Source organism: Caretta caretta, chromosome 3 (genome assembly GCF_965140235.1).
Source record: "Caretta caretta isolate rCarCar2 chromosome 3, rCarCar1.hap1, whole genome shotgun sequence".
Lineage (NCBI taxonomy): Eukaryota > Metazoa > Chordata > Testudines > Cheloniidae > Caretta > Caretta caretta.
Window position 1 is genome coordinate 115587837 of NC_134208.1, and position 25016 is coordinate 115612852.

Consider the following 25016-nt stretch of genomic DNA (forward strand, 5'->3'; position numbering starts at 1 on the left):
TACATTCATTTAATATTTTGTAAAAAAACCTCTCTTACTGTGGAAGACCCACAAAAACAGGTTAAAATGCCTATATACAAAATACTGTAAAAATTAAAGAAGCTGAAATATGGAGATTTTTTTTCTTGGTGCCATTATAGTAATTTTAGGTGCTATTTATAACAAACAATATTGGGGAAAACATTTCATGTAGAAATATGACTGAGTGACCCTTTTACTTTTATATTCATTCACTTGTAATTTGTTCCTCGACAAAGGTAACATATGTTAATTGTCTTATGCTTAATTAAAAATCAAGCTGTAAATGTAGTTAGAAAGAATATACAGCTTTGGTCATACAGTACTCTATTCCTTGAACTGGTGGATATGCAGTTACATGCCGCTATTATGCATATCATCTGTGGCACCCTGCGTCCAACTCCACTCCCATGACTCCCAGTTCTGACCAACGTTGCTCCTCCTCATATCAGACTAGATATGTTACTGGCAAGTTGCTGGAGAAAGTGTGCGCCAACTTAAGCCTGCCGCTGCACAATGACCTTTTTAAACTACTAGCTGCATGTTTGCCATCACATCGCCCATTATGGTCTCAGCCGCCACGCCAGGACGTTAGGGCGGAAACACTTTGGCGAGAGGAATAGGATCTCTGTTATAATCCCCAACCAGTCCCTCGTCGCCAACCCCACAATTTGCTCGCCTGGTTTTGACCTGCCCTGTCGGTCATGGTCCCTGTTGAAGAGGTTCTGGACCAGGCAAGGTCTCTGTGCAGCCAACCAGTATCACTGGGTCCTTCGTGACAGCACTTTGTGCAGCTGCGGCGCAACACAGTCGATGACACACATTGTTGATGAATGCCGGCTGACTAGGCTCAGCGGTGGCCTAGAAGAACTGCATCATGCCACCAAAGATGCCATCGCTTGGCTAGACGACTATGCATGCTCTAAATCAATAAATTCCTTGAAGCAACATAAATATTTTTTTCAGAGCAGAATAGTCTATATACATGACTGGGAACCAAGCTCTTCTGTTCTAATCCTGGATTTGACACAAAGTTCCTCGTGGGACTTCCCTACAGTACGAAATTGTGCCCCAATCTTGCAAATACTTAAGCACATGCCTAATTTGACTATGAGTAGTCTCACTGATTTCAGTGGACTGGTTACAGTAGTAAAGTTAAGTACCTTAAACGTGTAGCAACAGTGAAAGTTGTTGTGTAGGCATGGGTATTCTTACTACCACTGTGTCATCTAGACTTTCTCTGAGTGTGATGAGATGAACATATGTGCAATGAATACTCTGCCAGCAGTGGAGCTGCCTGCCCGAGTTGCAGGGTAGTGGCTGAGATTTCCCAAAAAGCGCATTGTAGACTCCATTGACATCTTGCCTTGGGTTAGTTTTCCTCGTTTACTCAACTGCAAAATGGGGATGATAATCACGTACCCATGCATTGTGCAGCAAGCTGGGTCTAAATTCTGTAGTCAAGCACTTTTGTTTCTCTGGTACTTCAGTGCTAAATTCTACTACTAGTTGAAATTTCTGCAACAGCTTCAGGAAATTTAAAAGATGGAAGGTTTAGCTGACTGATTTAAATATGAAACTGAATAATACAAGTATATTGTATGTTATTTTATTTTATTTTACTCTGCCCCAAAATTTCAATGGTCAATATACCTCATGTATTTGAATTGACTAGTCAAATCTCCATTGTTGATGTTTAAGGCTACATTTTAGTCATGGATATTTTTAGTAAAAGCCATGGACAAGTCATGGGCAGTAAACAAAAATTCATGGCCCGTGACCTGTCCATGACTTGTACTATGTACCCCTAATTAAAACATGGGTGTTCTGGGGCAGGGAGGGGGCCCAGGGGCACTGCGGGTACTCTGGGGCAGTAGGCCAGGGGTGCTATGGGCACTTTGCGGGGAGGACCCATGGCACCCATGCAAGGAGACAGGTCTGGTGCTGGGGAAGAGGGGCGGGCAGCAGCGCACAGCCCAGGACCCCCGTTGATGCTGGGTGGGGGTTGGTGGGGCTGGCAGGTTTCCTACCCAGCTCTGCACCTCCACGGAAGCAATGACACATCCCTCGGCTCCTCGGTGGAAGCGCGGCCAAGGGGCTACACATTCTGGCCGTACCCCAAGTGCCAGCTCCGCAGATCCCATTGGCCAGGAACTGCGGCCAATGGGATCTGAGGAGGCGGTGCCTGTGGGTGGAGGCAGCGCATAGAGCTAGGAGCTGAGGGAGGGCCATGTCACCGCTTCTGGGGAGTCCCCCTGAGGTAAGCGCTTCCCAGAGCACACGCGCTGAGCCCCCTCCCACATCCAAACTCCTGTGGATGCTAGGGGGGAGTGGGACGAGAGAGGTGGTCAGTGCGACTGGCTGGAGGGGCCACCCGAGCTGCTCAGGCAGCCCTCCGGCCAGCCATACCAGCCGCTGCAGAAGTCCCAGAAAGTCATGGAATCCGTGACAGACTCACAGCCTTTTTGATGTTGTCTTGGAGATGGAGAACAGCTAGTTTTGGCATGTTGGCAAGGATCAGTTGGTGCTCTGGAAGGTGTGAGAGTGGTTTTCATTTTGGGTACATAGGGATTGGTTGGGGTGTAGGGTTTTTTGAGGGGGCTTTTTGCACTGGCGAGGAATGCACCACCTTCCCTTCTGCTAATGAGGGTCATATGTGACAAAATCTTGAGGGAAGTGCTTGAACTCCTAGATCACCTCCCAAAAGTCCCTTCCCCAACAGCTGACCTGGCAATAATATTGTTGACATTTTAAATTATCATTGATCTTCAGAGCTAACCCCCTACCTTCCCTGAACTAATGCTGAAAATCAATCTCTGAGCTCCTGTTTCAGGCTGTCTGTAGACCCAGGAAGATACCACTGCATCAGTCAGATTCAGTTCACATTCAGAAGTTTTTCTTCTCAATCATAAGTGCTAGAATCTTAAATTATTTCTTAAATGCAAAGTTAGATTCTCCTGCACAATTTTGTGGCAAGACTGTCGGTTCTTCAGTAAATCCTATGCAGCAGACTAACAAAATATATGATCCCAGATACCTGCTTCTCTCACAAAGGTGCTTTGGTGATGGAATGATTTATTAAAGTTAATATTAATATCTTTTAAAAAAGAACAGCGCTATGTAAGTGTCTAGTACTTATATTTCCCCAAATCCATATGTATATAAAAAGGAATTTGAATGTGAAACTATTTCTAGAAGAGGTGAATATTTTTTTATTATGTGAAAGAAGAGAAGGAATGATACTATGAGCTTGAAAATTATAATACATTTCATCCTTATCCTTCTCTTTTTTCCCCTTCCACCCCACCCCTTGCCAATACAGCTTTTACAGAAGAATGGACAGATATCCAACATTAATGGTATAGTGGAAGAGCAAGTGGAGCTGAACCTCCAGCCAGGGGAGCTAAATGGACAGCAGAGAGAATCAGTTGTAACAGATGGTAAGTAAAAGTCTACAGTGAATGGACTAGGTTACAGAGCATTGAGGATAGCTTGACGGACTGGGAAGTTGAAATAAGAATCTACTGGCCATTTCCTATGGAGCACTGCGTTCTGGTTTTGTATCACCAGTATTTTTAGGGCACACTGTCATGAGAGCTTTGCCTTCACCTGATAACAAATTCCATTACAAATGGAATCCGTGCAAATTTTCCAAGCATCATGTTTCAAGAGTGTTTTTTCTCCACTTCCACAAAGAGCACTCTAATCCATCCTTGCAGTTGCACTGCCTCTGACTGCCTGTCCCACAGTGCCCAGAACAGTTCTTGACTCAGTGGATTGAGGTAAATGGAGCAAAATATTCTGGGAGATTAAGGGGTTCAACTTTCATAACCTGGTAAGAATCACAGCCATTTCTACAACCTACTCTCACAGATCGGACAATCTGGCAAAATGCAAGCTAGCACATCTGAAAGCATGTTTGCTTATTATGTTCGTTAGCTGGCTAAGTTGTAGTCGAGGGGGGAGCTACAACATATATATCATATGTGTTACTATGATTCTTAATGGGGCTTTTCAGTCTTGTTCAGCCAGCACAATTGAAAAAACACACTTTTTGCCTGTCAAGACAGGCCTGAGAGAGTGCAGGTTCTAATTTCCAATATGGTATTATTTAATAACCCAAAGGGGCTCATAGGACACGGCTGTGTTTCCAAGTGCCCTGAGTTACTGCATTTACTGCATTTTATTAAAGTTGCAATGTTGATTTGCACATAACTGCATTACATTGAGGCCTGATACAACTGTGTCTGAAAGCCTGTACATGTAGGACTGGGCTTTTTCTCACAGGATTTCTGTCAGTTGCCACCTGGTTAGAAAGAAGGATGCAGTGCCAAAAAATCTTGGGCTATGTCTACACTGCACTGCAGTGTGGACTACAGCGGTGTGAATTCCAGGGCGCACCAATGTGCTGGGTGCTAACTGCCCCGTGTGGATGCGCTGGGGCAAACTAAATGGTATCCAGTTTGTGTTAACACAGGCATCATGTAAACAAGCCCTTAGTAGCTCTAAAGAAGTCCTCATATCAGGGCATAGTAGATCAGATTTTTTCCACTCAGCTGGAAGAAGCACTGTCAGTTTGCTTCTCTTGAAGCTAGAAGTTTGTGCTGCCTGGGCATACATGCTCCTTTCATGGGAGGGAAACTCCTGCATGCTTACCCATCAGTTCCATTAATAGCAAGAGGCTTTTCCAAAGTGAGGAGAGGCAAGAGTGTGACAGTCTCTTAGACCCCTTTTGACTCTAGGAATATTCTTCAGGCTGCAGGTAATAGTGGACACTCATCAGATTAATGATGTAGCCACAAAGGAGCTCTCTCTCAGTTAGGGCACCTCATCCCAATCTGTCCTGTGGCACTTCCTTCTGAACACCTGGTTACTGAGGAGTGTAAGCTCTAGAGGCAAGATTTCAGTATACAGTATCTGACTTGTGTCTGCTTGCATCTTGGAGGAAGTCTGCTTTGGGTATTTCAGCCATATGGGGAAAGGCTTTATGGTATGGTATACTCAAGGCCATGTATATTCCTTTAACCATATCTAGGCTTGGCAGAATTTTATTTTTATTTTTTCTAATTTTGATGATAAATATCAACTTTCATTGTTAAGATTTTTCACATTGTTTAACAATTTTTATTTTTAATGTTTGTTTCATTTTTAAACTTTATTTTTACGGTTGCTGGAAATTAAGGCGGGATAAGGTTGGGATTAGGGCTAGGGCAGCACTGAGAAGAGGGCTGGAGACAGCTTCTTGCACAGCCAAGGGGCCTGAGACACCAAGATGCAAGGTGTGGGGAAGGCTGCGGTCCTGCACCAGCAGAGCAGAGACCACTTGCCAGGACTGCAAAGAGGAGGAAGAGTACTTTTTACAATATTCTTCTCATCCCCAATACACTCCTCCCAGCGGTGTATTATCACCTAGGCCAACAAATTTATAATAGCAGCCAGAGGCGCCAACTTCCCCAGGCACCGGTGGGTGCTCGCGCGCCTCCCTGCCACCCCGCCCCCGCCCCAACTCCGCCCCCTCCCTGCCCCAATTGGTCCCCTTCCTCAAATCCCCACCCCAGCCCCACCTCCTCCCCTGAGCACGTGGCGACTCCCCTCTTCCCCCCTCCCTCCCAGCCATGTGAAGCTGTTTTACGCACAAGCACTGGCAGGGAGCAGGGAGAAGCAGGACCTGGCAGCACGCTCAGGGGAGGAGGCGGATTTGGAGCAGAGGTGAGCTGGGGCGGGTGGGGCGGGGAGTTGCCGGTGGGTGCTCTGCGCCCACCAATTTTTCGCCGTGGATGCTCCAGCTCCGGAGCACCCATGGAGTCGGCGTCTACGGACGCCATGATTCTACCAATCATAGCATGTATTGAAACCACCAATGACAGCGCAAATTTGTAAAAAAACTAAAAACAAGTTCATATGGGGGCAGCAATTATTTCAGGGCCCAGGGGCAGCAAAATCATGAATCCGCCACTGTCTCCTCCCACTTTTGCTTGACAAGGGGCTTGTCTACCCCTGGCACTTTACATACAGCTCTGCAACTTTCTGGCTCAGGCGTGTGAAAAAACACAGCCCTGAGCGCTGCAAGTTTCAGCGCTGTAAAGTGCCAGTGGAGACAGTTCACCAGCGCTGGGAGCCGCGCTCCCATGTAGCTGGTAGCTATTCCCCTCATGGGGGTGGGAGAACTCTCTCCCAGCACTGGTGCTGACTACACAGCAGCGCTTTAATGTTCCTAGTGAAGGCATACCCTAACATTTACCTGGGCCAGTCTCAATGTAATCTTTAAAACAAACAACCAAACAAAAAAAGGCCTTTGTTTGCTTAACATTTTGTTTTGTTTGCTTAACATGTGCACACATGAAGACTAACCCTGCTGGTAGTGACTTTGACACCCAAAGTGAGCGAGTTGATACTCAGTTGAATTCTCTCCAAAGGGGTCATCCACTTGATCTGGCTAGCCGTTTTTAAATTTCTGTCTCTTCAGCAGGTTGTCATGTCAATCACAGAAGCTCCCGAAGATTACACTCTGAAATATACTAAACTTTTAGGAACTCTACCTTGTTGCTGTCCCTAGACACCAACTTTCAGGGCACTCGTGCCTCTGATACACCAACATCATAAGGAGATAACAAATGACTTTCTTTACTGTTATAATTAAGGCTATTGATTAATCGCAATTAACTCATGTGATTAACTCTAAAGAATTAATTGTGATTAAAAAAATTAATGGTGATTAATCGCAGTTTTAATTACACTGGTAAAAAATAGAATACTAACTGAAATTTATTAATTATTTTTGGAAGTTTTTCTACATTTTCAAATATATTAATTTAAATTACAACACAATACAAAGTGTACAGTGCTCAATTTATATTATAATTTTAATTACAAATATTTGCACTGTAAAAATGATAAACAAAAAAAACAGTATTTTTCAATTCACCTCATACAAATACCATAATGCAATATCTTTTTCTCGTGAAAGTGCAACTTACAAATGTAGATTTTTTTTATTACATAACTGCACTCAAAAACAAAAGAATGTGGTACAAACAAAAGAACAGTGGTAGGCAACCTGCGGCCAGCACGCGGCCCATCAGGGTAATCCGCTGGCGGGCCACGAGACAGTTTGTTTACATTAACCGTCTGCAGGCACGGCCACCCACAACTCCCAGTGGCTGCGGTTCGCCATTCCTGGTCAATCTACATGCAGCCACAGGCCACAATTTGCCCACCACTGATGTAAACTTTAGAGCCTACAAGTGCACTCAGTCCTACTTCTTATTCAGCCAATCACTAAGACAAACAAGTTTGTTTACATTTAGGGGAGATAATACTGCCAGCTTCTTATTTACAATGTCACCTGAAAGTAAGAACAGGCATTCACATGGAACTTTTGTAGCAGGCATTGCAAGGTATTTACGTGTCAGATATGCTAAACAGTCGTACACCCCTTCATGCTTCGGCTGCCATTCCAGAGGACATGCTTCCATGCGGATGATGCTAGTTAAAAAAATAATGCATAATTAAATTTTGACTGAGCTCCTTGGGGGAGAATGGTATGTCTCCTGCTCTGTTTTACCAGCATTCTGCCATGTATTTCATATTATAGCAATCTCGGATGATGACCCAGCACCTGTTGTTCGTTTTAAGAAAACTTTCACTGCAGATTTGACAAAATGCAAAAAAGGTACCAATTTGAGATTTCTAAAGATAGCTACAGCAGTCGACCCAAGATTTAAGAATCTGAAGTGCCTTCCAAAATCTGAGCGAGACGAGGCATGGAGCATGTTTTCAGAAGTCTTAAAAGAGCAACACTCCGATGCAGAAACTACAGAACCCGAACTATCGAAAAAGAAAATCAACCTTCTGCTGGTGGCATCTGACTCAGATGATGAAAGTGAACATGTGTCAGTCTGCACAGCTTTGGATAGTCATCGAGCAGGACCTGTCATTAGCGTGGATGCATGTCCTCCAGAATGGTGGTTGAAGATGAAGCCACATATGAATCTTTAGCGCATCTGGCACATAAATATCTTACAACACCGGTTACAAGAGTGCCATGAGAATATCTGTTCTTACTTTCAGGTGACATTGTAAACAAGAAGAGGGCAGCATTATCTCCTGCAAATGTAAATAAAATTGTTTGTCCTAGTGACTGCTGAACAGGAAGTAGGACTGAGTGGACTTGTAGGTTCTAAAGTTTTACATTATTTATTTAATGCAGTTATTTTTTGTACATAATTATACATTTGTAAATTCAACTTTCATGATACAGAGATTGCACTACCATACTTGTATGAGGTGAATTCAAAAATACTATTGCTTTTGTTTTTTACAGCACAAATATTTGTAATCAAAAATAAATATAAAGTGAGTACTGTACACTTTGTATTCTGTGTTGTAATTGAAATCAATATATTTGAAATTGTAGAAAACACCCAAAATATTTAAATAAATGGTATTCTATTACTGTTTAACAGTGTGATTAATCATAATTGATTTTTTTAATTGTGATTAATTTTTTTAAACGCTTGACAGCCCTAGTAATAATCAGTGGGACCACAACTGAAGGTCTTATCATGGCTCTCATTCTGAAGTGGGATTAGTAAAGTTAGTAATCTCGAATCATAAATAGCTTCATTGTCTCTGCCTTGTGCTTTTACAAAGAGCTAATACTTGCTTTCAGTCTCTGAGCATGAGTCTGGGCCCATATATATGTGTTCTGTTACATGTTCTGGGACAAAAGTTCTAAACTCTCTCACCACTTAGCCTTTAGCTGTTGTTCACAGGGTGTCTTTACGTTAGAGGCTAAAATTGGAAAGTTTGTGTGTCTAGGCACAACCCTGGAGGCTTATTCAGTTCTGGGTTTATAGGAGATACTGTCTTTCTCCTTCTGTCTGCATATAGAAAGAAGGATGTGTATTAAGGCAATACATTTGGAGACAAGTAGTCATTGTTCGTAAGTAACCATTTCCTCCGTTCTACATAAAATTTATGAAAGCAAGGATGAATTGTTTAACAGTTTGTAGACTGAAGAGGTCTCAAACCTTGGTGCTGATTATATGTAACCAGACATGCACCAAAGGTCAGTTATGCCATTCTCAGTACCGGGCATGTTACCCTTATTAAAGGTAATCTACATACTTATTTTGGAAATGAAGGGAGTATGTCATGTAGTAGTTGTTGTCCAGGAGAATGGTGAGGTTTGAACCATGCTTAACATACTGTTTGCATTGCAAATTTGCTTTTGCATGGTGTTTGTGGATGGTTTCATGAGTTGCTAGTTACTGTATGTCTCAATGTATTTTGACGGATAATATACATTCATTTATGAGCAATGTTTCTCAAATGCTTATGTGTAAATACAATAGATTCTGAAGGTGACAATAATTAGGATATAATATCCTGTAGGCCAGGGAATGCTAGGCTTTCATTTTCTGCTTAATGAATTTGATTTGAAGGTTAATAAATTCATTTTGTTTCCGTATCATTGCCAGTATGATTATGACTATGACTATCACTGTTCTTAATGTCATGTAACATCAGTTTGTCACATAACATCATGACAAAGAGATAGAAAAGCAACTTTATTTAACAACAAACAGGCAGCCTGGCTGCAATAACTATGTCTGGCAGCACTGGATCAAAACAAATGTAAACAAAAAAACAGTCAATCTACTGTCACGCACTGTGAAGAGAGGAAATGCGCTGTATTTTGGTTTCTGTTCTCCTAGTCCTAGCTATAGTCTAACTGTAGAATGGGGAGGAAAAAATGAGACAATGTTGAGGCTGTTCTGTGATGTGCCACTGTAAGTGAATCTGCCTGTGTGTATGAGGAGCGCCATACTGAGGTACTTGAGGATGGTATGAATGGCTATCTCACAGAGCTCCTGTAATCTCATGGTCTCCCTACAAATATCTATTGCCTCATCTCTCTGTCATGATTCCCCTTATGGCTCAGAGATCTGTTCCCCTTATGGCTCGGAGATCTTATCTCTGTATCAGCCCTGAAGGCTTATAAGCAGCATTATCCTCTTTGAATTTGTCTCTTCAGCTCCATTTAATATGCTGATCAGTGTTCTCATTTCCTTTTGCAATTCCACTGAGATGTCATCCAAGTTTCTGTGCTGGTTCACCCTTATTTTGCCAAGTGCTCTTCCCCTTTAGATACTGGACTGCTGCTCACTTATCTGGCCTGTGATGGACCAACATTTCTGGGTTCCTTCTCCTAGTACTGGTGGGGTCTGAAAAGGAAAAACAAAGCAAAAGATTGAAAGAAATATTAATGCGTGTTGCATTGCTTTTTCAGCAGTATACTTCTTTTTCCTTCCAAAGGAGTCTTAACGGTTGCAATTCTCAGTCTCTGAGGATACTCTATACAGCCCTTTTTTTGAAAAATGAAGCAGCAATATCAAAATGCTGTCTCTTAACCAGTGTTTTTTGTTTTATTTTAGGTTGCAGAGTAGCAGCCGTGTTAGTCTGTATCTGCAAAAAGAACAGGAGGACTTGTGGCACCTTGGAGACTAACACATTTATTTGAGCATTAGCTTTGTGGGCTACAGCCCACTTCATTGGATGCATAGAATGGAACATATAGTAAGAAGATAGATATATACATACAGAGAACACGAAAAAGTGGAGTAAGAGGCTAATTAATTAAGATGAGCTATTATCAGCAGGAGAAAAAGTTTTTTTTCCCCTCATCTTAATTAATTAGCCTCTTACTCCACTTTTTCATGTTCTCTGTATGTATATATATATCTTCTCACTATATGTTCCATTCTATGCATCCGATGAAGTGGGCTGTAGCCCACGAAAGCTTGTGCTCAAATAAATTTGTTAGTCTCTAAGGTCCCACAAGTCCTCCTGTTTTATTTTAGAAGTTTAGAATGGGCTGTGGGTCAGTGCAAATAGTCTGTGATAAGGTTACTTCTTGAAGGTATCAAGACCCACATAAACACCCAATAGAGGCCATCTGAAAAATGTTTCTTCTAAAGCTGTGTCTATGCTGCACACCTCTTGTGGCGTTGTGTAGGGTATGTGTAGCTACATGCCTTATTGAAAAGTAGGCTGCATCCTCACTGTTGTGTGTAGCTACGCATCCAGTGGCGGATTTAGAGTTAGTGGGGCCCTGTGCTCAACTTCATTTTTGGGGCCCCCCCTGGGGCCAAGAAAAAGAACATTCTTCTTTCCCCATCCCTGCTTTTCATTCTTTTTTCTCTTCATACTCCTCCTATATTATAAGTAATAGGAAGTAAATGAAAATAAAGTGAAGCACCTTGATTGTTTCTGTAGTCTAACTTTTTTTTCAGACCACTTGAATATTGCTAAGGGTCTCTTAATGATCTTTCCAAACATTGTTTGCACCATTAGCTAAGAATTGTAAAGTGCTTTGGATAAGAGCGCTTTATAAAAATAACGTTAAAAAAACATTGGGGTGTGGGGTCTGGCCAGGAGTTAGGATGCGGGAGGAGACTCAGGGTTGGGGTCTGGGAGGACGTTAGGGTGCAGGAGTGGGCTGGGGGTTGGGGTGCAGGGTCTGGCCAGCAGGGGTCCTGGCAGCCAGCAGGAGCCCGGGGTGCTGGGCTGCCCAGCCCTGGGGCCGCTTGTAGTTGGGGGGCTCTGTGCCAGGGCAATGTGTGTTTCATTGTAAATCTGCCTCTGTACGCATCAGTGAAAGGCTCTGGTAGGTGGGAGGAAGAAGGTAAAGACTCCTGCAACAGGGAGCTTCTGGAGCCTTTCCTTGCCACAGGGAAGGACTCCTGCAGTCGGAAGTTGCTGGTTCTGGCAGGTCTCTGTTGCAAGAGTCTTTCCCTGCAGTGGAGAAAGACTCTGAAAGCTTCAAGTGGCAGGGAAATTCTCCAGCACCTGGGAGGCAGTGGACCACTAAACTGATAAAAATACCAACATAGGGCAGGGAGGCACTGCTTGGGCATGTAGAGAGTGCATACCCTCAGGGTTCAAGAGTGTCTTTACTCCCCTAAGCAGTGCCTCACTGTCTAAACTGCTATTTATACCTGTGCTAAGGGAGCCTAGCCATGTATGTATGCTACATACCACTGAAAGGAGCGTGCAGTGTAGACGTACACCAAGGGTTTCAGTGAGGGAAGGGAAGGCTCCAACAATTTAAATGGTGGTACATGCTGATTTCTCCTGGATGATGACCCAGGAGAACCTTGTTTGGATAGGTGCAGGGAGCTTAAATGGAGGTGAGGGAAAAGCAGTATTACACCTTTAATTTAATTGTAAAATTAAGGCTGGCTGATAAAGAGATAGTGGGAGTTGACTTTTGAAATCTGGGGGAATATTAGGGCTCAGATTATTATCAATGGCAGATTTCCAGCCCTGAATGTGTTGACTTGCAGTAGGTGCTATGGACAGATCCAAGCTTTCCCCCCTCTAACTGTCAAGTGGGCCATCACAATAAATATCACTCACTTTCAAATGTGCAATAGAATGCAGTATGACAGTTTTTATGCCTGCTAAATAAGTGCTTTAGTCTGAGTGTCCAGCAGTAGTGGATGGACAAATTAAAAGACAGAAATAGCAGTTTGATGCCTAACTCCTATGGAAAGCTTGATAGGAGTTAGGCATCTAATTGCCATTTCTGTCTTTCTTCCTCCCTCTCCCCCCTCCCCCGCCATAATTTACAAGCTGCGGCCTGATGCTGATGTTGCTCAGTACAATAAATATCTGGCATTGCAATTTCCACTACCGTGTCTCTTTTTGTTTTTTGCTAACACACACCACACAACTGGAAGAAAAGATTTTTTTGTTAAAGATTCTGTACCCTGACCCTTGAATTAAAGTTCTCTGAATCCATTAGGTAGCCCTGCAGCAAAACCATGAAAGACAAAACTGGAATTTCTTTATATTTTTAAAGTGAAAAACAAGAAAAAAGATCTGCCAACATACAAACAAACAAGGCTTTGTACAGCAAAGAAAGGGAAAAGTTGGCACAAACACAAAGGGTTATAGGGCAGGGATGAATTTCTATTGTGGGTCTGCATCTGTGGCCTCTTCACTGTTAAAAAAGAGTGTATTTTTTAACCTTGGGGTAATTAACCCATGTGAGTTATCCCAATGAAGACCAGACACTTTAGTTTTTCCAAGGATTGAGGTCAACCCCAGGTGTGAGGGCACAGTGCTGAACTTGCCTAGTTTACCTCACAGCCTTGTCTTCGCTATGTTTTTACCTCAGGATAGCTCTCATGCATTAGTTGCCCCAAGATAAAAAATACATATTTTTTAGCAGCAAAGACGAGGCCTGTGACAGCTACCTGAGGTTCTGTCCTTTTTTTGTTATATATTTTGGCAACACTTGCAGAGTGTTCTGACTCTGAATGCAGAAGTCTCCAAGTGGTGTTTAGTCTGGGAAAAATTGTATCACCACTGAAAAAAAAAAAAAAAAAGTTTTAGTTTTAAGATAAACCTTTTAATTGACCTGACAAGATTTTGTTCATGGATGCTCAGTCATGACAAATTCATAGTTAACCCCATGTTTTTTAAAAAACAAACAAACATGCAGCACAATGGCATGTATTTAATATCAGTAATTGATTTTCTTTGGAATATGTATCATGCTGTGGAAGAAGGCTTATTCCAAATATTTAATAGGAATAAGTTAAACTTCAGAGTTTGGTACAAGACAGTAGTAACCACAAACTGCAAGAAATCCAATGTACACAACCTTATGGCAGGCACATCTGTGGACTCTAGGAGCCCTTCAGAGATGGCTTCATTTGGCTATATATTTTACTTTCCCAGAAATAGTGAGATTATTTTTTCTTTTTTAAAAAGTACAACATATTTAATACTCTGGACCTGTAAAACTTTTGTTTTTTAAATAGTTTTCCTTCCCCAAGCTACAATACTTTAATGTATTTCGGAGTGGGAATGTATAGGGAGAGGTTATGGTACTTTGGACAAGGATAATCTGCACAATTTATTCTATGAAGCTAAAACTATACCCACCTTTAAGCATAATTTGGCACAGAGCCAGGACTTGTTTTTAATGTTCTTTTAAAAGAGCTTGTAACCAAAGAATAATTTACAAAGTTGATGGGTGAGGAAGGCTAGCAAACATGCTGTGTTTTCGTTTGAAAGCTAAGGCCTTTCTGTTCCCTTCCTGTGCAAAGGAATGCAGAGGAAAACAAAGGAATGAAAATGAAAAACCTTTGTAGCTCCGTTAGTACAGTCCCAGTATCTGTGCAATATCTCCCTCTGGTATGCAGAACTAGCAGAGGTGGGAGTGGAGCCTATCCTGTTCCCCAGTGACTGGCATCTTTAGCAGCAACTGGAGTCAGTCTCTGTGTGTTCAGGCTCTGCCTCCAAGGAGGGATATTTGTGTGGGGGTGTTCAGCCTAGTTTACTTCTTTATCCATCTCCCCACCCCCACCCCCATTGATGTTCCACTAACAACAACTGCAATCTGTGTCTATAGCAAGCAAACTTTCTGGATCTATGTCTCTTTACAGGCCATTGAAAGGAGGTTGCAGTATTGCCAACTCCAAGCATTCAAAATTAATGATCTAGGCCCGGGGTGGCCAATCTGAGCCTGAGAAGGAGCCAAAATTTACCAATGTACATTGCCAAAGAGCCACAGTAATACGTCGGCAGCCCCCAATCAGCTCACACCCCCACCCCCACCCCCCGCTCCCAGTGCCTCCTGCCCACCTGCAGCCTTCCCGCACCTCCCGCTGTTTTGTGGCATGCAGGAGGCTCAGAGGGGGAGGAGTGAGGGCACAGCAGGCTTGGAGAGGGGGCGGGAAGGGGTGGAGTTGGGGCAGGTCCTGTGGCAGAGCCAGGGGTTGAGCAGTGAGCACCTGCCGGCACATTGGAAAGTTGGTGCCTGTAGCTCCAGCCTTGGAGTCGGTGCCTGTACAAGGAGCCGCATATTAACTTCTGAAGAGCCCAGGTGGCTCCAGAGCCCGGATCTAGGCCCCAAAAGTCTTGACATTAGTTTAAAAATCGCAAGATTTTTAATAATCAGTTTGGGTGTTCTTTTTATTTGCCTTCTGGGTTTGGAGCCTTTAGGTTACATTTGAGCCATATTTTCAAGCTTATCTCTACAGCCACAAGGGCTAAAAACATACTTTTTATTTTTAAATGAAAGCTGAGATTCTCAGATAATCAACATGACTTAAAAAGCTGGGGCTTTATAAAAAGCACTAAAAGCTTTATGAAAAGCACTTTATGGGAGTTGTCAAAAGCTGAGGTGTGGTAGAACCACAAGTTTAATGGTAAAATATAGATAGATTATGGCTTGCTCTATATGGCCCTTTCAACAGAATTTAAGAACTGTGCTTAAAAATGGTCTAAGCATATTTGTAGGCAAACAGCACTCCAAGCCTGATTTGTCTAGCCAGTGTTGGTGGGAGGACAGACTGGGTCATCACAAGCTTACTTTAGCCAAGATCCTAGACTAGGCCACCACAGTTGTTCTAACACAACTGGCTCCTACTCACATTGCTTGGCCAAACTGTGCTGGTATCTATCCCCAGGCCTATCACTCTTCTGTCTAGGTCCGTGAATACTAATTTGGTCTCTAACCCTGCAAGTCCATGCAGGCAGATTTCTCCACTAACACAGAGACCCTGCAGCAGGGCAGCTTGCAAAATCAGGGCCTTGGATAGCAGATATTTATAGAACAATAAGGGAAGGACAAACAAATCTTAAGGCATCTAAATAAGAAAATTATAGTGAAGAGATGCAAAAATAATACCTGGAGGAAAAAATGGTCTCCAGTTAAACTGCTCACATGTAATACATTGTACTGATCATATAAAGCACAGGGTTTTGCTTGACACCATTTGCTTTTCTCAATTAAACAGTGTAATAACAAACTCAGACAAAATTGTAGTGTCAAATGTAAAGTAGGACTTGTCCGTATTTCCATATGTTTTAAATTTATCCTGTATAGCAGAGCTCTGAAGAAAGATATACAGAGTGAAATCCTGACCTCACTGAAGTCAATGGCAAAGCTCCCGTTGGGTCCGAGATTTCGCCCAATGCATTTTATTTGCTGTATATGATGCCTACATACCTTACTAATTTAAATTTAAATTTTTACATATATAGATAAGCATTAATTTTAGTTGGACAGAATGTTTATAATCCCGTATATCCATGGAGCAAATTGCTCTTTAATAAAAAAGATAATATTGGATAAAAAAGGGGTTTTAAAAGGACAGTGTTCTCTTTATAGATTAATGCTAGTACATTAAGAAAAACAATATCTTTTTGAGATCTTGTTACAAAAAAAAAGATACTTAGAATTCTTAAAGGTAGGGTTTAAAATTACCGTATCTTCCGTAAACTAATTACGAGAGATTTAAGTGCTGTGTTTCTGTCCTTTCTTGTAGTGAATGTATGAAAATTTCAGTCTGGTTTTCATTTTGTCAGCTGTCACCAACATAACATGTGCACACATTTCTATCATAAACGGTATCATTGATAGCCCTGTAAAATAATTATCCCTAAATTTTAAGTGCCTTTACTTTTAAGGGTCAAATTTTCTGCTTCTGTGTGGTCTGGTGCTTGTCTTTCCTTGTTGTTCTGTTGGAATATATATAGAGAGAGCACCATATTTGCTTGCTATTCTATCAAAATTATGTTTAGGGAAAATGTATTTTTAATTTTTTTAACTTTATTCACTACTGGCTAAATGTCCATAACTTATTTTCTGAAGTTGTTCTAAAGGCAAATCTGTGTGCCATGTGGTTGTCTGTTCTGGATTATGAAGGGAAAAAAATGAAGCATCTCTTCCATTTTTCAGCCTCTCGGTTGGCTAAACTTCTCTTGTGTGTATATTTATCTCATTCTTCATAGTTCGAGTCAGTGGACTTTGTATTGGGCAACTTGGCTACATATGGATATTTTTAGTATGTGTGAAGAATCTGTACAATGAATGGAATATTTCCATGGGTTCCCTGTATCTGAATGGTTCTGGAAGGTGACGTATCGGTTCAGCTCATATTTTTACAATACCATGCAATAATTTTCATCTATCAGTAAAATTATCCATCAGATTTTAAACAACAAAACTTGTTAAAGTAAACTCCTAACACAATATTTTTAGAGGAAACAAGGCACTATGTACATTAAGCCTTTTATGATCAAAACACTTACCATACGTTTACATAAACTATAAATTAATCTTAAAATATAGGGTTCACTTTCTTGTATTTCCAGCAATGGGGTCTCCTCGACAATACAAGTTGTATGAACATGTTACGTTGAAGAAAAGAGACTAAACGTGAAAGCCAGAAGGAATGTCCATAAATTCACCAAGGAAAGAGAAATAAAATACACCCATTAAGACTTGTTTACAATAAACTGCTACTGAAGTAATTAAGGACTTTAAAAAACAATTTTATTTAATTCTTAAATTGGTTTAAAACTAATTATATAATTTAGATCATTCCTGCAAATTTACCTGTACAAGTTAAACCAATGTAAATCAAGTTTAAACTGATATAAGTATCAAGCCACACAACTGAAAAGATTTAACTAAATGGTTTAAAAATCACACTTTTAGTTAAATCAGTACAATTTTGTGTCTAGACAAGACTCTTGGCTGAATGTCCATAACTAATTTTCTGAAGTTGTCCTAAAATGTCTGAAGTTTTCCTAAAGGCATATCTATGTTTCCACATGTGTTTACTGCGATTGTCTGTTTCACGTGGATCTGTGTTGTATTTGGCTCCCTCATTTTATAACTGTCATCGTCCGTAGATGGCAAAAACTCGGTGATTCAGTGAAACCATTACCTACACTGACAAGATGGATTCTCCTGTCAATGTAAGTAATCTACATCCCTGAGAGGCAGTGGTAGGTTGATGGAAGAATTCTGCTGTTGACCTGCTGCTATCTACACTGGGGGGTTAGGTCGGTATAGCTACATTTCCAGGGGTATGGATTTTTCTCACCCGTGAGAGATGTAGTTGTACCGATGTAAATTCCTAGTGTAGGCGAGGCCACAGGATCATTTATTCCCAAACTAGAGGTTGTCTAGATATAACTATCAGGGAAAAAAAATCACATGACCTAACCAATATAATTATACCAATACAAAAACTGTGTGTAGATCAGGCCTTAATCCAAAATAAATGTAATAGATTTTCACCAAAACAACAAAATTGTAAAATAAAACTGATTTAGTAATTTTGGTGACAGTTTGCGTGTAGAGACAAGTCCTTGGGAAACATTTTTCACACATTGTATTTCAGTGGCTCTCACCCTTTCCAGACTACTCTACCCCTTTTAGGAGCCTGATTTGCCCCCAGATTTCACCTGACTTAAAAACTACTTGCTTATAAAATCAAATATAAAAATACAAAAGTGTCACAGTACACTATTACTGAAAAATTGCTTATGTTTTCATTTTTACCATATGATTATAAAATAAATCAATTGGAATATAAATATTGTACTTACATTTCACTATATTGTACTTACTATTTACTATAGAAAAATAGTATTATAAACAAGTCATTGTCTGTATGAAATTTTAGTTTGTATTGACTTCACTAGTGCTTTTTATGTAGCCTGTTGTAAAACTAAGCAAATATCTAGATGGCATGATATATCTCCTGGAAGACCTCTGCATACCCCCAGGAGTACATCTACCCCTGGTTGAGAACGACTGTTCTACTTAAACATTCCTTGATTTAAAAATATTTTAAAAATTGTACTCAGGAAGGCCTCAATGCTGTTTGTGTTTATGGTTTTAAAATCCTCTAAAGGCAATGATTTACCACAAATCTTGTTCAATTAATGTAATAGGGGGTCATCTGTATTGTATGCTGATGCTTTGTTTTTATTCTGGATCTTTTGGGGTTTTTTTATCTTGATTGATAGAGTCTCTTCATTGTAAACCCAGACACAGTAACTAATCAGATGAACTCCACAGCTTGTCCCTGATTACTTTTGAGAGAATAGATCAAAGTAGACTATCTCTAAATTGAGTTATTTGACAGTCAGCCATGTTCTGTTTCCCATGGCTTTACAAACATAAAAACAAATTAAACAAGCTTTTAACCATTTTCATAAGGGCTACTTTACAACTATGTTTTTTTCCATTGTCTGACTACTAGTACATGTTCTATCCTCTTTACTCTACCTCTTCCTCCTTTATAAAAGAGTAATTATCAGCAAATCCCATCAACTGCCTTGCATTCCTTTAATTATTAAATGGATTGTAAAGAATGCAAAGTTGTGTGAGTTTGCCTAGCTCCATATGAAGCACTAAGTATTTGGGGAGATTAATATTTTGCTCCCAAATACAGCAACTGTCCGTTTCACATGGATCTATATTGTATTTGGCTCTTTCATTTTATAACTATCTTCCATAGACGGTAAGAACTGTATGTTTTTTGTTAGAGTTTACTTTAAATGGATAGGTTCATCCTGAGGTTGGGTAATCTCTACACCTCACGTGATGGAGGGAAAAATTACCTTAAACTTTAAAGTATGTCATAAAAATTAAAGGTTTCAGAGTAACAGCCGTGTTAGTCTGTATTTGCAAAAAGAAAAGGAGGACTTGTGGCACCTTAGAGACTAACCAATTTATTTGAGCATGAGCTTTCATGAGCTACAGCTCACTTCATCGGACATCCGATGAAGTGAGCTGTAGCTCACGAAAGCTCATGCTCAAATAAATTGGTTAGTCTCTAAGGTGCCACAAGTACTCTTTTTCTTTTTATAAAAATTAAAACTGAAGTAAGATGTAATGAAATCAGAGATCATATAACTGTTCAGGCACTGGAGCTCATGGTTCTAGAAGCAAAACATTTCTAAAGGCCTGTTTTTTTTTGTAGATACTAAGCACTAGCAACTTGCATTTATTTCATTTGGAGTTGTGGATGCACAGAAACTCTGAAAACCAGACATTTAAAAGATATGAAATTTATGACACTAGAATGCATGATGAACAACAGACTGGAACTTCCTCTCAGAACCAAAATAGCTATAGGAGACCAAATTGGTCAGCCTTTTCCTTGCTGGAAACTGGCAGCATGAAAATTGTATTTGAGCAGTTTGGCTTATAAATCCTGCAAATTCCCGTATAATTTCTACTCTTGTGCTTGTGCTAGTGGTGTTCCATTATTTGGACCTAATTAGGCTCTTACTGAAGTCAACAGAAATAGGATTGGGCCTACTTGGTAATAAAATTTGTATTACAGGGGAAACAAACATAATCCAAAAATGTCCAGAGAATTGCTCTTTGGAAGGGAGGAAGAGGAGTGGGGTTATGAAAGGTACTGAGAGGAAATAAAAAAACCCTACACAAAGTGAAAACTATTGCTACTAATGGCAGCATCTTAAAAACAGCTGCATAGCCAACTATTGGGAAGCCAGTTTTGCAAGTAAAAAACTACATTTCTGAAATGTTGATCATCAGCATAGCATGCCTGCCCTCTCTCCACTATGCAGAGGGTTCTCTATGTGACCTGAGGCATATGTAAACAGAAGGGGTGGAGGCAGGGCCCTAGCAATACTTTCAAATGTCCCTCAATGTGAAGAACATCACTCATTTTCTTTAAGTTCCCTACATTCCACACAAATTTGATGTCCCCTTGCTTTTATTGTTGCAAATTATTTAAAATGAGAAATAAAGAACCATGAAACGGAGGTTATAGGTAGGAAAGTTCTTTCGAGTAAATGAATGAAGCCCACGGGTGTTACAAGGTTCCAGCTGGATTATTTTTTCCTGTCCTTTATTTTTGGACCTTTTTTGCACAGGGAGTTTACATTTAGGTCATGGCATCTTGAGAGGTTTGGGCTCCAGGCTGTATTAATTTTTCTTATTGCTCCATGTATCTTCAGGGTTTTCCATGGCCAGCTGAGAGTTTCTGGAAGGGAGGACATAGAGGGTAGGGTGCAGTTAAGGGTAGAGGGTGTTTGGTGCTGGAGGTTAGAGCTACCGTGGCGACAGAAGGCCTCTGCATGAATGACCCTGGCTTCTCATGGATCACCAGGATCCATATAGATCCCAGGAAAATCATCAGGTTTGGGGGTGCAAAGATTTCTGCAGGTGGGAAGGGGAGTAAGGGCAATGCCCATCTACCCTTCTTGACAGGACAATTTGGGGTAAATTTTACATTTTGTGTAGAGATTTCCAAGTAAAAAGTCTCCTCTGTGCCTTTTAACCACATGGGAGGGGAGAAAACAGCTTCATAGATACTAGATATACAAAACTATTTTTCTAATATACTTAACAGTAAGATACACTTGGCTTTTAAAGAGGACTTGGGTGGACAGGGGGAAAGATCAGGGGTCTGACTGTTTTTGTGTTCAAGATACTTGAGAAAGGTTTTTTAAAATATATTTCCTTCTGCTAAGAAAATGGGTAACAGACTTTATAGCAAATCTGTAGTAGATATGTCCTGTCTAGCAGTCTTTTTCCCAGATACCTAGGAAGGCAGGTTGTAGTGAGGAAACCAGCCTGAAAGTGAAGGAAGTGTTTTGGGGTTATTTTTTCCCTTTGCACCATTTTTCTTTAAATTGAGAAGTTATTCTTAAATAACCCAATTCAAAATAGTGTCCACATTTTAACTGCTGCCTTGATATTTGGGCTGGAGAGAGAGGACTAGAGGAAACACAATGTGTAGCAGACTTCTGGAATTCCCTCACACTTTTTTTAAAAAAGGGTTCTCTGACATAAAGATTTAAAAGTAGTAAAATATGGGAACAAAATAGTTAAGGTGTATCTCAGCAGCCTTTATTTAAACAATTCCCAGGTCTCCACATGAGGGGCCGGGCTGCTTGCCAACAACAGGAACTGGAGTGGGCAAGGGGAGGGGTTTTCCTTAAAATGAACCACATGGTCTGCCCACCCGAGTCAGTTGCTTCTAGTCCTAAAGCGAGCAGCTGAGAACCAAAAGGACCACAAAGGGCTGTCTGTCAAGTAAGAGGGACTGCTGCCACAACGCCACTTCAGTTTGCTTTTCCTCACAGGCAGGGGAGGAAGGATTCAGTGCGCTCTTGTTAGCCACAAGAGACTGTTTTGCTGTGTCACTCTTGATTATTATACTGACGCTTCACAGGACAGAAATAAGGGAGCATCATACTCTGAGGAGAAAATTTATTGTCATCAGAGTTGTTTTAAAAATGCTGGGGACCATAACGATTACAGGTAGGAAGAAGTGGTGTTGCTAAACTGTACGTGTTGACTATATTGGTGGTTGGCTTTCTTTGTGTTTGTGGCATCCAGGTCATTTTATGCTGCAGATTGGTTTTACTGCCTACAGGGATGACTCAGAGACTAGGATGTGGCAGAGAGTGTCCTGTGCACACAGGAGTGCTCCTTTAACTTTCACAAACATTGTTTTATTTCTTCAAACTTTCCTGGGGGAGGGGGTGCAGAAGGGGGACTCACTTTAAAGAAGTTGGCTTAAACAATTGATCCGAATAAGAACCATTGCCAAGTTTAGAGTATGTATGTTGGAATTTCTTGTCACTTTTAATAGGACATGTGATACAGAATTTGTAATACAAGAACAATTAATAAGCTCCTGGGTTTCAGAGAAATAATGACTTTTTATTATGCTGGAGTAGCAGAAAATAAACCAGCTGCTGAATTAAGGGATAAGTAAGTGCAAAAGAAAAACTATGAATCAAGAGATAATGTAATACAAAATTATTATCCTTCAGACTCAAATTAGTTAAATGGAATTGAAACAGATGTATGGAAGGGGATATAATTTAGACCCTACAAAAACATTAATGCATCTTTGTTGCTTGATAGTGTTTAATTTAAAAAAGTAAAATAAAAATTGGTGTTTGAGAGTAGCTTACAAAAAAGAAACATACATTAATTTCACTATAAATTTGCAAAAAGAACAGGAGTACTTGTGGCACCTTAAAGACTAACAAATTTATTTGAGCATGAGCTTTCGTGAGCTACAGCTCACTTCATCGAATGCATTCCTGTACGAGTTTTTTCAGGAAGTTGATAGATTTCCACTCCATACAGCTAAATTCAGTGCCTTGCATAATGACAGGTTTCAGAGTAGCAGCCGTGTTAGTCTGTATGAGTACTTCATCGGACGCTGTCGCTCACGAAAGCTTATGCTCAAATAAATTGGTTAGTCTCTAAGGTGCCACAAGTCCTCCTTTTCTTTTTGCGAATACGGACTAACACGGCTGCTACTGTGAAAATTATAAATTTGAGTTCAATCACTAGAGGTTTTCCGTGTGTATGTAGATTAGTACTTCATAGTAACATTAAGGGTTTCTTAGAAGGGCATTCTAATGTACTTCTTGCAACCTTGAACTCTTAAGGATTTAATGAGCTTGTTAAAACTTTGTTTTACATTGAATTTTATTATGAATGACCAGTTTTGTTATATCAGCTGTTTTTCCATACATCATGTAGATTACACAGTTTTGAAAAAGTCTGTTGTGTTTGATGTGTTCCCTCAGGCATTTGTTTTCCAGAAAACTTGGATGTTTAGATTTTATATGTTTTATGCAGTCTAGTATTTGTTCCACATTCATACAGTTAAGTGCAGTATAAAGACTTTTAAAAATAAACCCTTTTAAAAACTCCATAATTTCATTTTTTTTTTAACTTCTGGAGATCAAATGATCACCATGCATTTCACTTTGTTAATTAACAAAGTACATTCCTTGTTCAATTGTTTGTCTTTGTGACAGTAATAGCTATTGAAAATGAAGTGTTTGACTAAAAATAGTGTGAAGAATGGAACTGTTACTCCCTATCCCTTAAACAATTTGTATTTTAAACTAGGAGATCAACATTTTTGTGGGTGTGTCAGGAAAATACTACAAATTGTTTTGACTTTAATGAAAGGTACTACAGTTTAAAAACTCTGGGGATTTTGAAAACACCTCTTCACAGAGTTGTTTGTGCAGATAGTCCCATCTTCCTGTGAAAATTAAAGTGATGAGAAGTTTAGCCAGAGTATGAACAAAACAAAATCTTATTACTTCCTGTAGACTTACTTGTTTGCTGTCTCTATGGATTTTACCTTCAGTTGATGATAAACATTTCTTTAGTAATCTGTTCAGCTTCATTTTTTCCTATTTTAACTGTTGGAACAATTATTCATTCACCCTCATGGCATTTACTTGAGCTAGTAAATGGACATGACAAATACCTGAGTCCTGGCTTTTCATGTTTGAATTTTTATCAATGGTACAGCATTTCTACTGAGGATAAAACCTCCAAAAGTCTAGCTGTGGGAGAATTTGAGCCTGGGGGAGGATGGTATGTGGTCTGTAACAGCTGGCGGGGGTTGGAGGAAAGAAGGGGGGTTCTGTGGCCCAACCTTTACTTGACGTTGTTGTTTACAATGGGGTTTTCATTAAACTAGATGCTTAATGAGCTTATTGCATGCTGAGTCTATCCTCAAGGGCTCTTTTCTTTTATTGATAGTAATTAAAGGCTAATTTATATATTTATTTTTGAGGAAACCTTTTTATAGGGTCACAAGAATGATGAAAGAAAGAAAAAGATAATGAACTACCAAACTGACTTGGGTAAATTGTAGAATGATTGCATTTGAACTACATTTTGCAAGCATTTGAACTTGCTCATAGGCCCAGTTACCATCTGAATGTAGAGGTCTACACTTTTTTTTTTTATAAGCAGGAATATGAGCTAACATTTGTGTAAATTAATGTAGACCCGTGTGAATCTCTTGTGCAGTTTGCAAGTAATGCTAAAATTTATCCTTCATTAAGATGTCCTGAGAAGGAGAACTTTCAATCTGGTTCTCATTGTGAATTGGCATTATTCATTGTTACATTTCAGAAACATCCTGATTTACATTTATAACAACACTCTAAGTAAATACTATGATATATAACTTTAACTCTTGTTTGTCCTCAATGCATCAGGTTTGTTTGTTTTTTCAAATATCCGAGTAGAAGTGTTACAACTAAATGTCATATTGGGGAAACTAAGAATGTTTTAAAAACAAAACAAAAAAAACCTCTGAACATGACGAGAGTAGCCAAGCTTAAAACCCAGATGTCATAATTAT

The 25016-nt window shown here is 40.2% G+C and overlaps 1 protein-coding gene across 3 annotated transcripts in view; it reads left to right on the forward strand.

The window, feature by feature from the left end:
• Positions 1-25016, forward strand: part of AKAP12 (A-kinase anchoring protein 12) — a 130349-nt gene that overhangs the window by 73414 nt on the left and 31919 nt on the right. For 2 of the 3 annotated variants that reach the window (XM_048844235.2, XM_048844236.2), the window contains exon 2: positions 3341-3458. In XM_048844235.2, the coding sequence (XP_048700192.2) occupies positions 3341-3458 (118 nt within the window). Of the gene's footprint in view, positions 1-3340; positions 3459-21869; positions 22142-25016 lie in introns of those variants that run through there. The other variant, XM_048844237.2, reaches the window with a different exon arrangement.